The following is a 20233-nucleotide window of genomic DNA, read 5'->3' as shown; positions in this document are numbered from 1 at the left end:
ATTATTAATTTAATTGAAGATGCTGTTTCAATACATTTCAACTTATCTAAAGGAGACCAAAGGGGAGTGATTAGAAGATAAAAGGAAAAGGGGAGAGAGGGGAAAGGAGTGGAGAGGATCCCTTGAGTTAATCAATCATCTGTTATCAATGACATACCTGGCAGTCATGGAAAATATCTTCTTGTCTTTCACCAAGGTAGTTAATGAGGCAGCAGACAACTGCATCCCTTTTTTTTCCTCAATGCTCTGTGTCTGTAGGGAGATACAATTTAGTGAAAAGACTGTTAGTGGAGAGTGGGGAGAGAATTACATACAGTAAGACCGAACTGCTTAAAAAAAAGGGTAGTTTAAGTTGGTAAGGAGCTCAACTTTGTTCACAACAAAGCAATTCTTTACAAATTATTTCACTTTTAATTCACGTATATCAATAAAGCTGGAGTTGACTAGTTTCTAACCTTAAAACCAGCGGTCAGACACAGTCATGCATGCTAGCTAATGTTGTAAAAAGCACACCGCGAACACATTTCATTGCAACTTAGTTGTCCAGACAGTTAACGGTCATGGTGACGCCAGGGTCAGATTCAAACTTTGATTTCAAGTAATGGCATGTTACACAGATGCATATTGAATATAAGTGAAGTGAAATATCTCATCATTTCAAATATTACAATTTGCCTTCGCGCTATTATTCACACATAGCTTACCTTCAGCTCACGGTTCGATGGCAGAGAGGATCCAGAGTTCTTCTTCTTCTTCTTCTTCTTCTTGTTGTGTTTATTGGCGGTTGGCAACAAACTTACTAGTAGCATTACCGCCACTTACTGGTATGGAGTGAGGATCCAGAGTTCCCTGTCCCGCTCATTCAAAAACGGACTTCTTCTTCTTTTTGATTTAATGGCGGTTGGCAAGCAACTTAATGTTGTGCATTACCGCCACCTACTGGTACGGAGTGTGGATCAGGACGCGTGCACCGGACTCAAGATTCGGGGGTATATTTTACCCTATTTTCCTATGTAACAGGTTTTTACTGTTAACGAATGGGTAGCATATGTATAATTTACCCATTATTTTATAATTCCTTAGCTAATTGAAAAAAAAAAAATCTATTACATTTTATATGATTTTTTAGATCATAATTACCACTCTCCAAAATCACTTTTTTCAGTGTGGCCTCAGATGGTCAGTGGTGAGACGATCACTCTGACATGTGAGGTCCAGGGAGGAGAAACCACTGAGTGGACGTGTGAATGGAAGAGAGATGGAACAACTGTAAAAGTGGGCAATTACAAAGACCTGAATGTGACGGTTTCTGAGTCCAGCACTGAAGAGTACATGTGTCAGTGTAGAAACAGAGACGACTGGTATTCTGTGACAAGGTGGAGTGAAAAGATCTCAGTGTCTGGTGAGTCAGGATTTTGTTTTACCAAAACCAGGCAGCTGGTCGGAGCCCAAAGACCAGCAGAGCATCTTCCATCAGTTCAAAACCGTTAGAACTGCCTTGTTGCTGAGATGAGATCTGCAAATACAAAACACAGTAGAAATATTCTGATTATATTCCATTCAAGTGATAAGGTACCAATGTTTTATTTTTCTCTGCTGTTGTCTAATAATGGGAATTCAATGTTAGCCTCATCGCAAACAGATGTGACACTCATTGAAAATGCATTATCACGCTGGCCCCTCCTGTTTGATTTTAACTGTGCCTGTGCATTTTATTCTCAATTGAAAAGATTTATGTGGAAATGATATAAATAGCTGGAGATTCTACATATTTTCAGTAATATATTACTTTGAAGAAGAATGTCAAGAAGTTTGCAGTGAAAAAGCTAATATGTGATAATGCTTTCAAGATGTTTTTTCATTGTTTTCTATGAAGTGAATGTGTTGTTGATGTGGTGTAAATGAAACAGTGGCTACACTAAACAAACAGATTTTGACTAAAGACTGCACACAAGATGAAAACCTAATAAAACTTTTTTTTTTTTAAAAATGGTTGTACTTAGGATAATACTTCCCACAAACAGACACAATTTGCAAATATGAAGTAGGGAAAATATTTTGTTTTGTTTCTAAAGAAAATACTATTTTTTCCCTTAAGATAAATATCTGGGTGTTAGAAATATTACGTTAATTAGACCTAACATTGATAATGGTATTCAAGACAAGTCTATGTTTTTGCTAACATTTCCATGATCATATTTAAACAGCGTAATGTGTGTTCAAAGGAACGTAGGTGGAACATGGAGGACGTCCAGGTTTAGGAGTTGCTATGGATACGCATCAGTCAGTAGGACGGTTGTAGGTGGGGATTCTGCTCAGCTGGCTGACAAAATGTTTCTTCTGTTGACATTTTTTGTTTAGTTTTATTTTAGTTTACATTTTAGTTTTTACATGTATACTCTATATTTTTTCATAACTGAATAAGAAGTAAATTATATTTCATGAAACAAAATGTACATGACACTGTTCTTCTTTCCGGTAACAGTGTTCACTCCTGGCAGCTCTTCATCTCCTGTCCTTATGATCGTCGGACCTGTCAGTGGAATCCTCCTGGTTCTTCTTCTGGTGTTACTGTGGTACTACAGGCGGTCCAAAGGTGAGATTGGTAATTGTGAAGGTATAATAAAAAGCAGTAGGAGGATTTGAACAATGAAGTATTAAAATAATATTTGTTTTTCACAGATTTACGCTGGCCTGGGTCAGTAAAGCACATCACTGCACATTAAAAATATCTAAAATTACTACATTTCTGTGAAAATAATTCACACCATCAACACTGTTTTAGGTGGAAGCTGCTAAAAAGCAGATTCAGAGTAAATGATGGATTCAACAAGAATGAAACTGATGACAGCAGCTCTCCTCTGCATGGTCAGAAATTAAACAGTGTTTGTCCTTAATACTGCAGACATTTTTAATTATGTTATCATTTGTATCAATAAGATTGCGTTTTCCATATACAGTAAGGAACGCTTTACAATATCCTTACTGAAATAAACAGAATGGAGAGATTACAGTGTTTGTGTTCATAAAATATTCACGTTTTTTCCTGCACTGTAGGTGACGATCATATCTACGAGTCGGTCAACTTCTCAGAGCCCAGTGGAAATGGTAAAGTACACCTTTTCCACCATATTTAACTGATACACGTTCAAATGCAAGGAACTGATCTGGAAAATCCTGAAATGTTTCAGGATTCAAACCCAGGGACGTAACCTACTCTCTGATTGAACTGAAAAACTTTGGGAAAGAGAGTAAGTCACAAATACAACTTAAAGAAAAAAAATCTGCCTTGTTTTGATCACTTTTTTTTTTTTAAATTGTGACGTGTTTATTTGAACAGGTACCCCAAATGAACCAGCAGAGGGCGCTGTTTACTCTTGTCTGGATCCTGGAATGGAAGGTACAGTGAAGTCCAACTAACAATATGGTACTTTTCATTGCTATCAACCAATGTTGGACAAAAACAAAGCTTTTTTTTGACAAAATAGAAATGCTTTAATTTTTTACACATTGTAAGCCATCCTCATGTATGTAAAAATATAAATATTTAGACATGTGATAAAATATTCAAAAATAAAATAAACCAAAAGTGAATTTTTGCTTCTCACTTATTTGTACATAGATTTAAGAATTTACACGAAAATTAATTGTAGGAACTTAAAGTTTAAAGCGAGTAAAAAAATAAATAAATTGTGTATTATTACCCTGCCTCTCGCCCGGAACGTTAGCTGGAGATAGGCACCAGCACCCCTCCCGACCCCACTGAGGGACAAGGGTGAAAGAAAATGGATGGATGGATGTGTATTAAGTACATTGAAGTTGTTGTCCTTTCACAGGTAGGGGGAGCCCTGGAGCAAAAGAAGAGGCTGTTTACTCTGAAATCAACTCTGGACCAGAGAACAGTAACACCATGTAGGCTGCCTGCTTTGATAGCTCAGTCTACAGCTTCTAACTCATGCAGGTTTTGTAGGATCGATTGTAACAAACCAAATATTAACCTTTCATAAAACTGATTTTAGCTGTTGCTTTGTATGTGTTTAAAATAATCCCTCTCAACATTCGCGGTCATTTATTATACTGGCAACTCTTCTTATTCTGCTTTACTTTATTTTGTTATATTAGTTACACATGCTGTAAAAATAAATGATTCCTTTTTCTCATTCTGAGATTAAATCACACAAAACTTTTCTTGTTTTGAGTTAATTAAAATTACTAGCATTATTTTTTTAGTTTCTTAACAGTACAATGGTAAAGGCGGGGATATGTAAAAAGTATTTATTTTTCCTTTAAATTCAAAAGTTTTTTTTTTGTATATGGAAGAACGGCTTTTTAACTGTATGAATTAGGTAAATGTGTAAATTTGGTGCATTTCCATCTGCTTCTCAAAGTGGTTTTCTGGAATTTCAAGCAAATGTGATTAGTGGTAAATGAGCGCGATGAGTATTTTTATCATTAAAGTTCTGGATGAATAAATGACATGCTTTTCATGTTCCGTGAGATACTCGACTGTTCTCATCACGATTGCTCATAGAGAAACTAACCTGTTTATCTACCACAAGCCGTGGCGGCCGCCTCGACCTCAAGGCTCAGAGGTCGAGGTGTGAAAATGAGCGAATGGAAAAGATTAAGCTGATTGTGTGCTTGTTTATGTATTCATGCCTTTCGTGACCAAATGTTTGAAACATGTCATCTCGAACATACATGATGAGATCAAGATCACATAAAAAGTCAAAGCAAAATCTGTTTTTTCTTGCATTTTTTTTCTGTTCAATATTTTCCTCCTTATTTAAGCTCCGTGGTTTCACTGCTGACAAACTGGACACCAGATCGTATAAAAACAGTGACAAGGAGGATGATGTAGTGGTGTAGGGGTTAAGCGCACCCTACATAAGGAGGCCTTAGTCCTTGACGAGGCCGTCGCAGGTTCGATTCCTGGCCTGGTGACCTTTGCTGCATGTCCTACCTCTCTCCATTTACCAACTTTCCTGTCCTAGCACTTTCAAATAAAGGCCATTAGAATAAAAAAAAAAACAGTGACAAATTAACTTCATTTTAGGACTTGGGCAACTACTCTAATGTGCAAGTTTAGCAAAGTTTGAAGAAAGTGCTCGGAAATCCTCAAAGTATTAGGAAAAAAATGGTCATATAGCAAGTAGTATAGAAAAACAAAAAAAAATGTACTTGTCTTTTTATAAACTAGTTGCAGGATTGCAGGTCTGTTGGTAAATGTTATTGCTTGGGACTCTGCAGATATCAAACTAGGAAAGAACCACGAGTCTCTTTTTGTTTCCTAATCAAATGTGGAAATGTTAAACAGTCGAGTTGGCTATTTTTTTTATTGCATAATTACTTATGTTAAGTAACTGAGATCAGTAAGATTTTACTTGACGACACGTTTCTTTTTAAACTTTAGTCAGTATAAATATGTGTTTCCAAATGACTGCTCTGGAAAAATATACACTTTAGTCACATGTTCAAGTTGATTTCCTGTTATAAGAGATGAAACCACACTGCCACTGCCCCCACCACATCTTCAATATGCTGAGGTTACAGCAGGCCTTTAACTTTAGTGTTCTGACTGAAAAGTAAGCATAAAAATAAATGTGAATTTGAGGAACTAAGCTTTAAAACCGAGAACAAAAGTCTGGTTTCTAGTCCCCAAAACAAACAATCCTTGAACATTTTAATAGCTTGGCCATTAAAGGGATCCAATATTTCATGCACAAAATAAAAGCATAGTTCATTTTGAAACAATTATTGCACTATATTCATTTGGGATTTTTTTTATTATATCAGTCAGAGCTTTAGAGATTCAACAAGCTTAGTTTCTGATGCTTTGCAGAAATTGTTCCTATGTCTAAAAACTGCTATGGGAAACGCAGCCACAGACGCGAGGGTGAACCACAGACATTATATATTTAGCATTGATGTGTGAAACATGATGGCCGCATCTCTGCATCGGATGGAACTCCTTTTTCGGTCAACATTATATCTACAGAAAAGCAGAAGCATTAATCATTAGCTGTGCAGTAAGTCTGGCTGTGAGGATGCAGCACGATCTGCTCTGGATGGGCTTCCTCTGTAAGTACTGAGATATTGTGCAACAATTCAGAATGTCTTACCTGTAGAAGAAGGTGCATTGCATCATAGGTGTGTTTAGTTTTTTAAACAGTTTTTATTTAATATGTTTATTATTTTCCCCAGCAGTTTAGTTTAATCATTAGTCATGTTGTTGAGTTAGAAGGCAAGAGAAAGCTATTTGTTTATTTATTTAAGCTTAGTTTTTGAAATATAGAATAAAATTGTAATACAAATTATCAATTGCTCTGTGTTGTATTTGTATTTCACGTGACAGATTAACACGGTATGTACTTTGGACGTGGAAGAAAACTGAGATAAAGGGGTTTGACATTTTTCAAAGAAATATTTGAAAGAACGGCTAAACAACCCTGATGATGTGGAAGTGGGTTTGCTTGTTTTAATTACTTGGACCGAGTCATAAACAGAGAAGGATTAGAAGTGCTTCCCTGCGTGTCTTAAGTGGATCCATTCTGTCATAGAAGTGTTTTTATCAAGCTTCCAGGTGGCTTTATATTTATGAACAATGGTGCAAATGGATTTATGGCCAAATAGGTGGTGCTTTTGCATTTTCTTAGCTGAAGTTGAGGGATTAAAATAATAATAAAAAAAATCATGACATGAATTGAGGAAGTCATCTAAATTTAAATTCTTCAATCATTCTTAAACCACTGACTCAGTTTTTTTATAGTCCCCGTCTGCATCATCACCAGATATAGCGTGATATAGATATAATGTTCTGCAGAAGTGTGAACTGCTAAAAAAACTATATATACATATATACGGGAATCAATCTGTGTTCATATGCTGCAGAGATCATCATGGTTGGTGGCTGGTTGTGTTTTATTGATATGTAACAAAAGTTATATTTTAACAGCGTCTCACACCTCCATGCAGATCATTTGGTGTTTCGCTCAACGTTTTTGTAGATGCAGTGACAGTTTTTGATAAGGGCTGCATGGGCAGTTGCCCAGGGGGGCATTAAAAAGCGACTAGAAAATAATAAAATATGCCTTCTCTATCAGTTGTGACCTGACATTTTTTTGCTGCTGCTTGTAAACATATGCAGTGGAGTAAATGTATCTGCTGAGTGCTGAGAGACTGGGATACCTACTTTTATGGTTTTCTGCTGCAAAAAACAAAATTCAGATCATTTTTGGCTTTTTATTTGGTAAAGGGGCAGCAGAAGGAAGGGGCTGCAAGAGCCACCACTGCTTACATGCTTGAAAGGTTTCAAAGGTCTGGCCGTTACAGGCTTTTCAACTCTATTGGGTCCCACTTCAATCAGTCCAATCGTCTGTGTTGAATTCATGGCAACGTGGCATTTTCTCGTGTGCGATATGCAGCTCTGTCATTTTCTACTAGTTGCCAGCCACTGGTTTGACTTCATGTAAGCCTAGAAGAGAAATATCACAATAACTTTGCCATTGTTCTTCATTTAGCTTCTATTGCCAACTAGCTAGCTAACGGCTGGCTAGAAATGTTTTCTTCACCTTTTATTCAAAATAGCTTAATCTATTTTCATGTTCTCCTTAATGTTCCTCTTCAAACAAAGGGTGAGTAGATGTGCTTAGACTTGCATAGAAAACCCACCTGGTTTGTTTGTGAGGTGAGTTTCCAAGCAGCCGATAGCAGACCTCCATTCAGAGCTTCAAGCTACGACAAAGTTTGGAGCCACTTTTCAGATAAAAGTCTTGTTTTTAGTGCTCTGATTTGGTTTTGTGTTTCCTTCCAGGTGTTTCTGGCAGCATGTACATGTTTTAATGTCTTTTGTTTTTTGGACATCTTGTACATAAATATACTGATTACCTGACTTTCAGGTCTGCTAAGAAGTAGCAGTGAGGAAGATGCATAACTTGTGAACCAATTATGTGTTTACCTGCATATAGGCAGCGCTGAACCCAAACTTGTCATGCATAACAAGCACAGTATGGTAGATGACTGACTTTCTACATCCCCCTGAATGCACCATCCTCACAGTGGGGGCCGTAGTAATGCTGTTTCTTCAGGACCAGATAAACAGTATGGGTGATCTGAATGGATTTCAAAGATGAATAGAACTGAATACAAGAAAGAACTTGAAAAAAAAATGTTAAGAGACCAAAGAATGAAAACTTTTGAAATTTCATCTTAATTGCTTGTTTACTTATAAATTATGTGTAAATCTTTATTACAGTTTTCAGCATGTTTTCCTATGGACATCCTGAAGGTGAGATCCTTCTCTTCTTTTTAACTGTTAAATGTGATTTATGTTCGGCATTCAGTTGGCTATGGTATCGTTGTCATTTTTAATCATGGAGTAGTTGTCTTCATGTTGCTCAGAGCAACATCTCGCTTATGCAAAGTAACATATATTTTTTTTTTAGCAACAACATATTTTAATAGAAATAATAAATGAACATTTTTACATATCAATTATCCTGAAAGCAGAACGTCTCGCATGAAAAGGTGCGAAGACAACGATTCATCACCCAACAGCACAGCCAGTGAGAATGCTCTGTTCCATTGTGCAAATAATCTCACTTCCTTAAGATATTTTTGTTTGCCACCACAGCCTCACCTGTTAATTTTCAAGGTCCCTCGAGATGGCGTTTGTTGTGAACTGGCTAAATATGAATAAACTGATTTGAATGAACTTTGTTTCCTATAAACACGGCCATTTAAAAAACTTTAAACAAGGATAATTTGTTAAATATTAGTTTTAATTAATCTGAACTGCATTTGCACTGGCTTACTGTATATTAAGAGCACATTCCTTAAAACACTTATTAGTAAAACTTTTGTTCCATTTCATTTTTGGTGTTGGCATCAGAAACACGTTAGACTGATTATTCTAAAAATCGCAGCATATAAGTAGATCAAATATTTGAGTATCTGTCAATGACTGATGAATCTTTGTTTTTCCTCTAACACCAGGGACAATTAAACTGGCGGCAGATAAAACTATTCTACCAGCAGGGGGCAGTGTAACTCTGACCTGCACTGTGGATAATCCAGGTCACTTCGTTATTCACTGGTACAGACATGATTCCGAGTCGTCTGAAGGTCAGGATATGAGGAACTATAAAGCAAACAAAGTCATCAAACTCTCAAAAGGAGGTCTGTACAGCTGCAGAGGAGGAAATGAAGGAAAAGGAGGTTCAGTTTCATACACAAATTACAGCAACATGGTCACTATTGAGGAAACCCGTAAGTTTGGTTGTTTGTAACTAACAGTTTTCTAAAGCTTTGTGAACCAAAATGAATGTTAAATTCTTATTAAATTATCATTTTGATTATTTGAACATCACACACACCTCTGATAGTGTGTGATACAATCCTGGGCCAAAATAATCATAAAAATCATATGTTTTATTTAAGAAATGTATATTTTACTTAAATATTAGGAATGTTGTTGCACATAAGCTTTTCATTCTGGGAATGTTTCATGTTTGACAATCAGAACTTCCCTGATCAAATAACTCTTTGTCATCGCATTGATTCTTGTTTTACGTTGATATGTAACAATATCTTCACTTATATTTTCTAATCATATATTTTTGTATCTCAGTTTCTTTTAATGCCACTGTGACCTCTGACCACAAGTGGCCTCGGATTTACGGAGGAGAGACGGTCACTATCAGATGTGAAATCCAGGGAGGTGGACAAATTAACTGGACCTACGAATGGAGAAAAAACAAGACGCATGAGAAAACAGCATCTTCAGGTGAATACAGGATCTCCGGAGCCAAACAGTCTGACAGCGGAGCGTACAGCTGCAGAGGAAGAAGAGACAGGTTTTCCTCTACAGAGTGGAGCGATGCTTTCTCATTAACTGTATGTAAGTTGGCCCGTTTCATTTGTTAAAATGATTTCGCAGTAATGTGGTCTACTTTTTCTTAACAATGAGAATGTATTAATAAATATACATTTAAAACGTTTTGCATAAGACTTTAAATAACATTGTGATAGCAAAAACGGTGGACAGCATCCTCAGGTTTGGGGTTCAGTCTGCCTCCAGCAGAGAGGTTGTGGTACATAAATGGACTAGTATGCTTTTTTTGTTTGTTTGTTTTTTTTTGATAAGAGAATATCCTTTTTTGAATGATTAACTTCTGTTCAACACGCTATAGCTTTATAACAGTGAGTCAGTTTGTGTGTTATTAAATTAACTAGTATAAGCAGTTAAAAATTACTCCAAATGTGTTTTAGTAAGAAACCAGCAACAAAGTTAAGAAAGAAATGAGCAATAAAAAATGTAAACAAAGAACCTACTGATTTCATTGAAATCTCTTTCAGCAGATGAACTTGTCCCTGTCCTCTCTGTGTCTCCATCATGGCTGAGTCCTGGAGCCTCAGTGACTCTGAGCTGTGATGTTGAAGAACCGTCTGCCAGATGGAGGTTCTTCTGGTATAAAGCTGTTCCTGATCCATCAAGCAGCTCCTACAGCTATGAGCTGCTGCCTGGTAGCATCAATGGGACTAAAGAGAATTCCTATAATATTCATGGACAGACAAATACTACAGGATACGTCTGTGAAGCAGGACGAGGGGAACAAGCTGTGAAAAGCAAACCGAAATTTGTGTGGTCTGCAGGTCAGTTTTTTCCCCGTCTTTCTCATCAGTCGAATGAAGGCACAGCTTAAGGTTTACAGTTAAAGTTCTTATTAGCTCTAAATTAAGAAGGATCCTATAATGAGACTCAGATGTATTTTTAAAATCTCACTGTGTTTTTTGTATTTTTTCTTTTGTCAGAGTTTCATCCTGGATCCTCTCTCAAAGTGAATCCTGACAGAGTTCAACACTTCAGCTCTGATTCGGTCTCTTTCCACTGTGAAGGAAACTCTGCTGACTGGAGGCTGATGAGGGTTTCAGAAACGGGCCAGCCTTCATTTCTGAACTCATCCAACTGGGGAACAAGAAAACAATCCATAATCAGTAACTGGTCTGATGGTGGAATATTCTGGTGTGAGTCTGGTTTGGGAGAATTCAGCAATGCAGTAAACATCACTTTACAGAGTATGTTATTATTTGTTTTATTTTTAATTATTATTTTTTAAAGCTATTTCAGTGTAAATAATGTATGACACTGAGCGTATGAGCTTATTTAAAAGCTTTTACTGAATAAAATGAATCAAATATTTGAATCCTCTTCACCTCTAACAGACGTCCAGCTCCTTGGCGAATCTTTGCTGCTAAAGTGCCCATTGTTATTTGTCATGTCATTACAGTGAATACTGCACTGCCACCTAGTGTTAAGAACATATATGTATGTTTCTGAATTACTATGGCAAATGGTTAGTTTTTAGTATTTCTAACTGATTTAAGGAGAGAAAGTTTAGTTTGATTTAATGCTTTGTATGTAAACAGCTGTTATGTTTAAAAAGCTAAAAATAATTAATCACTAAACCTACAGAAACATTTAAAGTAGCAGGTCTTAGGTTTAGAATTGTAAAAAAAAAAAAGGTAATGTCATAATTTCCTTTTTTATTGCTTCCCCATATTCATTTAATTTGTAATGTTAAAGAAAAAGTCAAAATCCCTTACTTTTTTTTTTTTTTAACAGATGATGATTCTGCTCCTCTCCTGCTGAGTCCTGTTCATCCTGTGACTGAAGGAGATCCTGTTACTCTGAGCTGCAGAGATAAAGAACAACAACTGCTCTCCAATGTGTTTTTCTATCACAATGATAAACTCCTCAACCATGGCAGCAGAGGGGAGCTGAAGATCTCTGCAGTGTCAAAGTCAGATGAAGGTTTCTACAAATGTCAACATTCAGGAAAAGATTCACCAAGGAGCTGGATGTCTGTTAGAGGTGAGGAGGAGGAAAATATTTGATGGATTTTATTCATTAAAAGCTTTTAAATGTTAGAGAGGAACAAGGTGAACATTGAGGATGTTTGTGTTAATGCGCTGTAGATTTTTGCATGTTTTTTCTGACAATTGCTGTAAAACCTACAGTTGGATAACATTTCTTTCTTTTCTCACAATTCAGTGTTTCTTGTAAACCTTCCCGCTCCTCTCAGCTCTTCGTCCAATGTGCTGCTGATCGTTGGACCATTTAGTGGAATCCTTCTCATTATTCTCCTGTTGTTTTTGTCTTATTACATACGCTCCAAAGGTGAGACCTTTTTCTCCTCACATTCATTCATCCAACTTGTTTTTATGCTTTTTTTATTTTTAGAAATAGTCATTTGTATTCACTTTATAGTATTTTCATCTTGTTGAGCTCCACCATAAATTATGGAGTTAACCAGAATGAAACGAACAAATGCAACTCTGTTCTTTCACAGCAGAACTTAAATCTAGTTTATGACAATGTCAAATATGATTTTTTTTTTCAGAATTCCAAATTAAGTTATTCATTTATCTAGGAAACTGATCTAAAAACGTTTAAATATTCCAGCCCCTGAGGAGTCCAGAGAAGTTACCTACGCTCAGATTGAAGTGAAAAACGTTGAAAAGAAGAGTGAGTTCTAAACACAATGTGCAACATAATTACTTACATCCTATCGCCACCTTCTTGTTTTGTTTATTTTTTGTTTATTGGAGCAGGAAGGCCTCCGAAAACAGAAGAGGGCGCCGTTTACTCTGAAGTGAAAAGAGGAGCTGCAGGTACAGTCGGCTGCTTCCGTCGATTTGTGAAATATGTCTCATGATGTCACACTGCTTAGATTATCAGATTCTTGGATTAGAACTAAAGGAAAATGACAGATGAGACTCACAGTTTAGGAGTTTTAGAGATTATTTAATTCGTATGTGTTTACACTGTTGCATCCCAGCAAGACGGCCCGGATTAAATTACAGTCTGAGGCTTTTCTGCATGCAGTTTGCATGTTGCAGTGGTGTATACATGCTTTTTTTCCCCCACAGTCCCCAACAAAAATCTGCATCCCTATTAATTTCCTATCACTTATCAACATGGTAATTATTGGTATTTAATCCAGACATGTCAGATGATTGAATGGGTTTTCTGTTTCAGATTTGATTCTGGTATATGATGACATCAACCAGCAGAACAAAGCCAAGAAAAAGAGGAAAGGTAAAACCTGCACGTCATCTTCAGTTTTTTAATGTTTCTCTCTGTTTACATATATTAAAATATTTTACGTGCATTTAAAGAATATTGTTGTAAGATTTCCAGATCATGGGAAAAGGGATTATTAATCTCACTGATGATTTGAATAATGGAAGATTTATTTGCCAAGTTTACCTACTTTTTATTGTTTATACAAGATTAGACTTCGTATTGTGTTTTCAATAAGTCTTTCTCTTTACAGGAGAGTTGAGTCCTCCAGCCTCAGATGTAATTTATTCTGTAATCAAATCAGTACCCATCATGGATAACAGTGCTACCAGGCAGGATGTAGGGTGAGCTGAATAAATTTACAATCTATTAAACTCAATGCAATCTGTTTGATTCATTACACGAGTCAAAATTTGGATTAAACATGCTCAGGTCATCTTACCTTTATATACTTTTCAATTGCAAGTTTGTAAAAGAAGCAGTTTTTGAACATGGAAAAACATATTTTAAAGCTCGTAGCATCTGCGTGGGATCCTTCGATAATTGGAAAAATTCACTTGGGACTGAATAATGTTTTAACAAAAAAACTCAACTGTTTTATTTACTAAAAATCTTCTTTTTAACGTCTAAATCAATGTTGTGCATGATAAACACGCTGTGTATGTTTTAAGATGAGCAAATCAGCTAATTGGACATACGTTCTTACTGTCAAGTTTGTAACACTAATTTATCTATATTAAAATGGGTGAGTTGTTGCATGATAATTTGTAATGAGTTTATTGTTTTACCATTTAAGATAACTACACAACTGCCAAAACTTGCATTTGAATTTGCTGTCAAAACATTGGTTGTTTATAGTACCATTTACTTCAATGAGTTACATTCATGTCAATATTCGTTAAGTTTCATTACTTACTGATGTGGTTGGATTTATTCTGGCAGATTGTTCTTGTATTTTGTTTGCCTAACGGTATCTTGTTAACTTGTGTGAAATAATTTTTCATCTGCATGCGTTGACTAAAAAAATAAAAACATTAAAGGCCATCTTTCCCCTTCCCTTCCTGATTGTTCTTTTTCATTTTGCATCTGGAAAAAAAATGTATTTAAGAGTTACATTGCCTCTCCTCATCCACAGCACTCATTATGTGCTTGGTAAATAAATAATCTGTTTGTACAGTCGCTTGACGTGTGGTTCTATGGCAAGCCGTTTTAACATAAATTCGGTTTTACCGCCCTTACATTCCAGATATCTCAAATTGTTTTGTGACTAAATGTTTTACTGACAGTTTTGTGCAGGAAACATAAAATTCTGCAGGCAACTGTTTGGACACCACAAAGGGGGTTTCACGTCATTCTTAATTCAGATATCTAAAATTGTAATTTTGACTTGTCATAATTGTGTTGAAGATATCTTAAATCGTGATTACGTATATATGTCCCGTCAAATAACAGATCCAGTGACGTAATTCGAGATATCTTAAGAGGAATTTTTGACTAGTCAAAATGTAATTGAAGATATCTTGAATTATTACTAGTCAGAATGTAAATGCAGACATCTTAAATTACCATTCCGGATAGTCAAAATGTAGTTTTGTCTAATCAAAATGCATGGAATGTAATTACGGATAGTCAGACGAAACCGAATTTATGTGTCTGAATTTATGTTTCCTGCACAAAATTGTCAGTAAATGCCACAAATTAGAAAGAGCTCGGCAATGTTGGAAATGCGGAGATAGCAAAACTAAATAAACTATAAGACTGCTTTTGATATCTGCAAAGAATTTCCTGTTTATTAATTTCTGACGAACCGAATGCACTTAAAAACAGCTTTGAAAAGCTAAAATTGCTATTGTCAAACCATTTTCAACATGAAAGTGGAGCATTTTCAAACCTTTTTTTTTCTCTCTCTATTTTTCATTGTTTTATTAAACTCAAATTGCTACGTAAGTCAGGGACGTTTTGACTAGACAGAGTACTTATTCAAGATATCAGTAATGTCATTCTGACTAGTCAGAATGTCGATTTAAGATATCTTAAATAGAAATGCTGTGTAATTCAAGATATCTCGAATTTATTTCGAGATATCTTAAAACTAATTTTGACTAGTCAAAATTACAATTCAAAATATTTTTAATTTAGTTTTCACTAGTTAAAACTACATATCTACTATCCAAAAATACATTTAAGATGTCTTGAATTATAGAGTCATTAGAGGTTTCTGTAATTAGAATTATGACTTGTCAAAACCAAAATCGAGATATCTTGAATTTACTTTATGGCTAATCATAATTTAATTGTTGATATCTGAAATGTGTATTTCAGATAGTCAGTAATTCATTTTAGATATCTTGAGTTGAAGTCTCCATACAACTCAATGGTAAGTCTGACGTCATTTCAACTAGTCAGAATGTAATTAGAGATATCTCAAATAGTTATTTTGTCTAGTCGAAATATAATTAGAGATATCTTAAATCGCTAAAACGTCTAGTCACAAAACAATTTGAGATATCTGGAACTTAAGGGCGGTAAAACCGAATTTATGTTAAAACGGCTTGCCATACAACTCTGCAGTTCGGGACAGAGTTCTTGGGTGGGAGAGAGTCAGTCATCCATGTTAGTCAGCACTAACCAATAGGGACACGTCTTACAAAGTTCGTCTTTACGCCCCGCCCAGGATGTTCATATTTCCATCAATCAAAACTCTGTGAGTTCAACCAAAGAAACGGAGCATCAAAACCAAAAGTTTGGGAATCACAACCAAAGACTTAGGCTCTCAACCAAAAATTTCTGACATGCGCAAATAAAAGTTTATGCTCTGCAAAAAACTTTTTCACTTCATAAGACAAAAATAAGTGATTTTTAATCAAATTAAAAAAATATAGTTTTTTTAAACAAAACTTGAGAATTATTTTTTTATTGAGTAACTCAGGAACAAGGGACAATAAAATAAAATAACCCCTCAAGACTTCTTCTGTCAGTGACTTGTGCTTACAGATAGTAGCCAGCCGGTGGTGCTATAAAGTAGTGTTTTTTGTTTTTTTTTTGTTTGTTTGTTTGTTTTTTTCAGAGTTCCAGAAAAGGGCTGGTTGTCCGGTGATCCAGCCAGGTAGAAACTTGTGTGTCTGCAGGATTCTGCTGCTTCAAATTAACCTCAGAGAACCTTGAAACACATATGATTTATTCTGAAACTAGAATAAATGGGGCACTTTTTTAATCACATGAATGTAAAATTTAAATTAAAACAGCTGGAAAAAAAGTGCCCGACTTCAACAGCCTGCAGTCTGTATTCAAAAGCCACAAGAGGGCGATGCTGAGTTCCATCCATCCATTTTCTTTACACCCTTGTCCCTTAGTGGAGTCGGGAGGGGTGCTGGTGCCTATCTCCAGCTAACGTTCCGGGCGAGAGGCGGGGTTCACCCTGGACAGGTCGCCAGTCTGCCGCAGGGAGACAAACAACCATGCACACACACACTCACACCTAGGGGCAATTTGGAGAGGCCAATTAACCTGACATGGTTTTGGACTGTGGGAGGAAACCGGAGTACCCGGAGAAAACCCATGCATGCACAGGGAGAACATGGAAACTCCATGCAGAAAGAGCGGGGCCAGGAATCAAACCCAGATCCTTCTTGCTGCAAGGCAACAGCTCTACCAACTGCGCCACTGTGCAGCCTGCGATGCTGAGTTGTTATACCATTAAAGAGAACTCCTGTCTCTATTGTCAACACTTCTTGATCAGGACGTCACTGAAGATGAAGCTCAGCACATTTGCAGTTGTATTTGTAGAGTTTCTGCAGGACACTGTAATGTCTCCTCGTCTCTTGGTGGAAGATCTGGACTAAAGTGAAATATTTAGTGCAGAAAACTACGAATTAAATGCCGTCAGAAAACCAAATGCTTTTCCACGACCTTACAGCTACAACACATGCTGGGTTAGCAGAGCTGCTAACGGCTTCTTTACGCCGAGTTAAAAAATTAAGATATGACATATTGTAGATGAAGCTAAAGTTAGGATCAAGTTAAAGTTCAGTGTATGGTGTAGGTTTGACTGATATTATTCTTAGAGGATAATTCTGCTGAAAATAATCCTTGCCATCCTTCTTCCTGTCTCACAACCTAACAACGATAAACAAAACACACGGAAACTTTTTTTCACTCTCTGTACATTTTTAGAGATTATTTTTTTAGATCTATTTAAACTCCACTATACCGTAAACTATTTCACAGCGTCTGATCTCATGTCTGTTTTTTTCACACCTACAGACTTTATATATCTGTTGTAGATGAGATCTTTCTCACCCATCACTTGTTTTTAGATAAAAAAGGGGATTTTATGGTTTGTTTGCCAGAGAGTTTGCACAAAACACAAACCAAGTAGTGGATTAACCATTAAAACTATTCATGTCTTGCAATCATGTTGTTTACAGATTATTCAAAGTGAATTTTATTTTTATGTTTTTCACTAAAAGCAAAAGCAAAATAAACTTATATAATTAATTTGTTTTCATTAAGCCTTTTGGTAAATGACTCTTGTTTACCTGGAATTTACCTAATATGACCTGATAAAGATCAGAGGATGTAACATCTTTTTCCTTTAATTACATCTGAATCCTAAAATGTAAAAAAAAAAAAAAAAAAAAAAAAACACAGTTCTGTTCTTTTTTCACCACAACTTCTCATCATTGGAGCGGAAACATCACAGCAGAAACTCAGTGCAGTGATGTCAGTGTTTAAAATAAACATCGTCCTTCATTCTCAGATAAAACGTTGATCCTGTTTCAGACGGCTCCATTTCTCTAGAGACGTTTCAGGGGCAGCATGTTATGAAAGGAAGATTATTGGAGCAAAGCAGAGCAACAGCTGGTTTGAGGTTGAGGTCAGGATGGGGAACACCTCACCCAGAGTTCTGGTCTCACTCTGTAAGTAGATCCACTTTATCTGGATGGATGATGCTCATTAGAACAACACCATCTTTGACATCTAGTCTGCTGTAATATCTACTTTATCTTCCATTGTAATTTTGTAGCTTTACTTACTATAACTATTTGTTCATGATGTGTTTACTGCTACATTACTAAAGGGAAAAATTACTAATACATAAATTTTTGTGCAGACAATTTTGAAAAGCTGCTTTTTGTAAAAATCAGACTTTAGCACAGAACTTTTTATCTCATACAACTAATGTGGAGCAATAAAAATATTATATAACAAAAATGAAAACTGAAACATGATCTGATACAAGAGCCTCAAATTATTCATTACAAATTTTGATCACTTTTTTACCAGTGTGAAGTTTCTGTAGCCGTGCAGAACGTCTCCAGATGTTCTGTCTTCAGCCAGGGTGTGAAGTTTATAAAATAAAGTTTAAACTCATCAGACAAAACAACAATAAACTAAAACATTTGATCTTATTTTTATCAGAACAAATAAATACTCAATATCTTTATAATAGTTGCATTTGTTAAACACATAAACAGAGTCATAGCTGAATGTGGGGCAAAGATTTTTGATTTAATTTAATTTATTATTTCTGCTGATGAACTTTCAACCTTTATTTCAGTGCTGAACACATTAATCTGCTGTGGACAAACTCAAGGTAACTTCAGCTTTTAATCTATTTTAATCATTTATCCTCTCAGGAGCAGAATCCAGTTGATCTTTTATATCAGATGTTATTCTGAGTTTATCTTTTCATTTTTATCTTGATGTGTTTTTGTTACAAACTAAAAGAGAAACGTGCTGAATGTTGGTTCTGTTGTAGATGCTGTGCTGACTATTGAGCCCAACTGGTCGACTTTTTATGCCGGAGAGTTTGTTACATTTATCTGTGACATGAATGAAGGAAAAGACTCTGACTGGTATTACCAGTTAAGAAGGAACGGTGAAGAATTTTTCCCCCATCAGCCACATAAAAACTTCAGAGTTCAAGAGCTGGATACTGGTTACAGTGGTGAATTTCAGTGCTGTGGTTACAGGATGAGCAGCTCATCTCACTCAAAGTGCAGTAAAGCTGTCACTGTTATTGTCTCAGGTAAGACATGAATATTTTAAAGAACTACAAAGTGTCATATGCCTGTCAGCCTTAAAACCTTGCATTTGTTAACTGTATTTTATTTCATAATTTCAAGCAGCGTTATTTGTTGATAAAATAGTGTTTGAAATATGACACATATGTAAATAACTGGGTTTAATAAAGTAAAATCAGTCATAAGTTACAAATAGAGCAACAACTAAAAGGAAATATTACTTACTTTACCTCAAGTATATGGGTGGCTTAAATGTAGAGTTAACTACGTATGTATAATAGGTAAAGATGACAATAAAATGCTTTTTCACATATCTACTTATTTGACAGAAGCATCACTCTTTACAACAGTTGTTTAATTAAAGTTTTTCATATAAAATCAGCTAATATTTGTTTCCATAACAGCAGATAAACCCAGAGCCACATTGACAGCAGGTCCAACAACCATACCAGTAGGGGGCAGTGTGACACTGAGCTGCTCAGTGGAGCCCTCTGCTGGATGGAAATACAAATGGTTCAGACGAACCAAAAATTCACCTGAAGTTGAAATCAACACAAATAATAAAGAAAACAGAAATATCACTGTGAGACAAGGAGGAATCTACATGTGTGATGGAGAGAGAGGAAATCCCTCATTCTACAGCCATCGAAGCCATGACGTTACCATAGAGATAACTTGTGAGTTTCTTCCTGAAAACAGTCATAAACTAAATCTACTGAATAACAATTTTTCTTGTGAATTAATGTTTCTCTTCATATCTGATGGAAACAGTTTCCAACAAGGTTGTTGTGACTCGACGACCAAACTGGCCTCAGATGTTCAGTGGTGAGATGATCACTCTGACATGTGAGGTCCAGGGAGGAGAAACCACTGAGTGGACGTGTGAATGGAGTAGAGATGGGTCAAATATACACAGGACAAATAGTAAAGACTGGACTTTCAGTGTCTCTGAGTCCAGCAGTGGAGACTACATGTGTCAGTGTAGAAGAAGAGACGACTCGCATTCTTCAACGCAGTGGAGTGAAGCCATCAGTCTGTCTGTATCAAGTATGTTGATATTTATTAAATTTGAAAATGTGGCTGTAATGTGAAAAGGTGTTGACAGTATTAATGCTAAAATCCT

The 20233-nt window shown here is 36.0% G+C and overlaps 1 protein-coding gene and 1 long non-coding RNA gene across 2 annotated transcripts in view; both read left to right on the top strand.

Annotated features, from left to right (window-relative positions):
* Positions 1-14465, top strand: part of LOC103145909 (titin-like) — a 27283-nt gene extending 12818 nt beyond the window's left edge. Inside the window, exons 7-25 of the mRNA XM_007563563.2 lie at positions 2486-2596; positions 2683-2698; positions 2786-2868; positions 3058-3108; positions 3192-3251; positions 3341-3400; positions 3837-3913; positions 5949-6081; positions 8255-8287; positions 8995-9267; positions 9629-9898; positions 10357-10653; positions 10813-11076; positions 11624-11872; positions 12053-12178; positions 12464-12526; positions 12613-12672; positions 13040-13099; positions 13338-14465. Coding sequence (XP_007563625.2) covers positions 2486-2596; positions 2683-2698; positions 2786-2868; positions 3058-3108; positions 3192-3251; positions 3341-3400; positions 3837-3913; positions 5949-6081; positions 8255-8287; positions 8995-9267; positions 9629-9898; positions 10357-10653; positions 10813-11076; positions 11624-11872; positions 12053-12178; positions 12464-12526; positions 12613-12672; positions 13040-13099; positions 13338-13432 — 2381 coding nt within the window. The 3' untranslated portion in view covers positions 13433-14465. The remainder of the gene's footprint in view (positions 1-2485; positions 2597-2682; positions 2699-2785; positions 2869-3057; positions 3109-3191; positions 3252-3340; positions 3401-3836; positions 3914-5948; positions 6082-8254; positions 8288-8994; positions 9268-9628; positions 9899-10356; positions 10654-10812; positions 11077-11623; positions 11873-12052; positions 12179-12463; positions 12527-12612; positions 12673-13039; positions 13100-13337) is intronic.
* A 3775-nt stretch (positions 14466-18240) lies between these two features.
* LOC107837531 (uncharacterized) lies at positions 18241-19031 on the top strand. Its single transcript, XR_001663550.1, has 2 exons — positions 18241-18680; positions 18846-19031. It is a non-coding gene; the product is annotated as an uncharacterized LOC107837531 (long non-coding RNA).
* The last annotated feature ends 1202 nt before the right edge of the window (positions 19032-20233 follow it).

This window comes from Poecilia formosa, unplaced genomic scaffold (genome assembly GCF_000485575.1).
Source record: "Poecilia formosa unplaced genomic scaffold, Poecilia_formosa-5.1.2 Scaffold149, whole genome shotgun sequence".
In the NCBI taxonomy this organism is placed as follows: domain Eukaryota; kingdom Metazoa; phylum Chordata; class Actinopteri; order Cyprinodontiformes; family Poeciliidae; genus Poecilia; species Poecilia formosa.
Note: the sequence above shows the minus strand (reverse complement) of the source record. Positions and strands in the feature narration are given on the sequence as shown.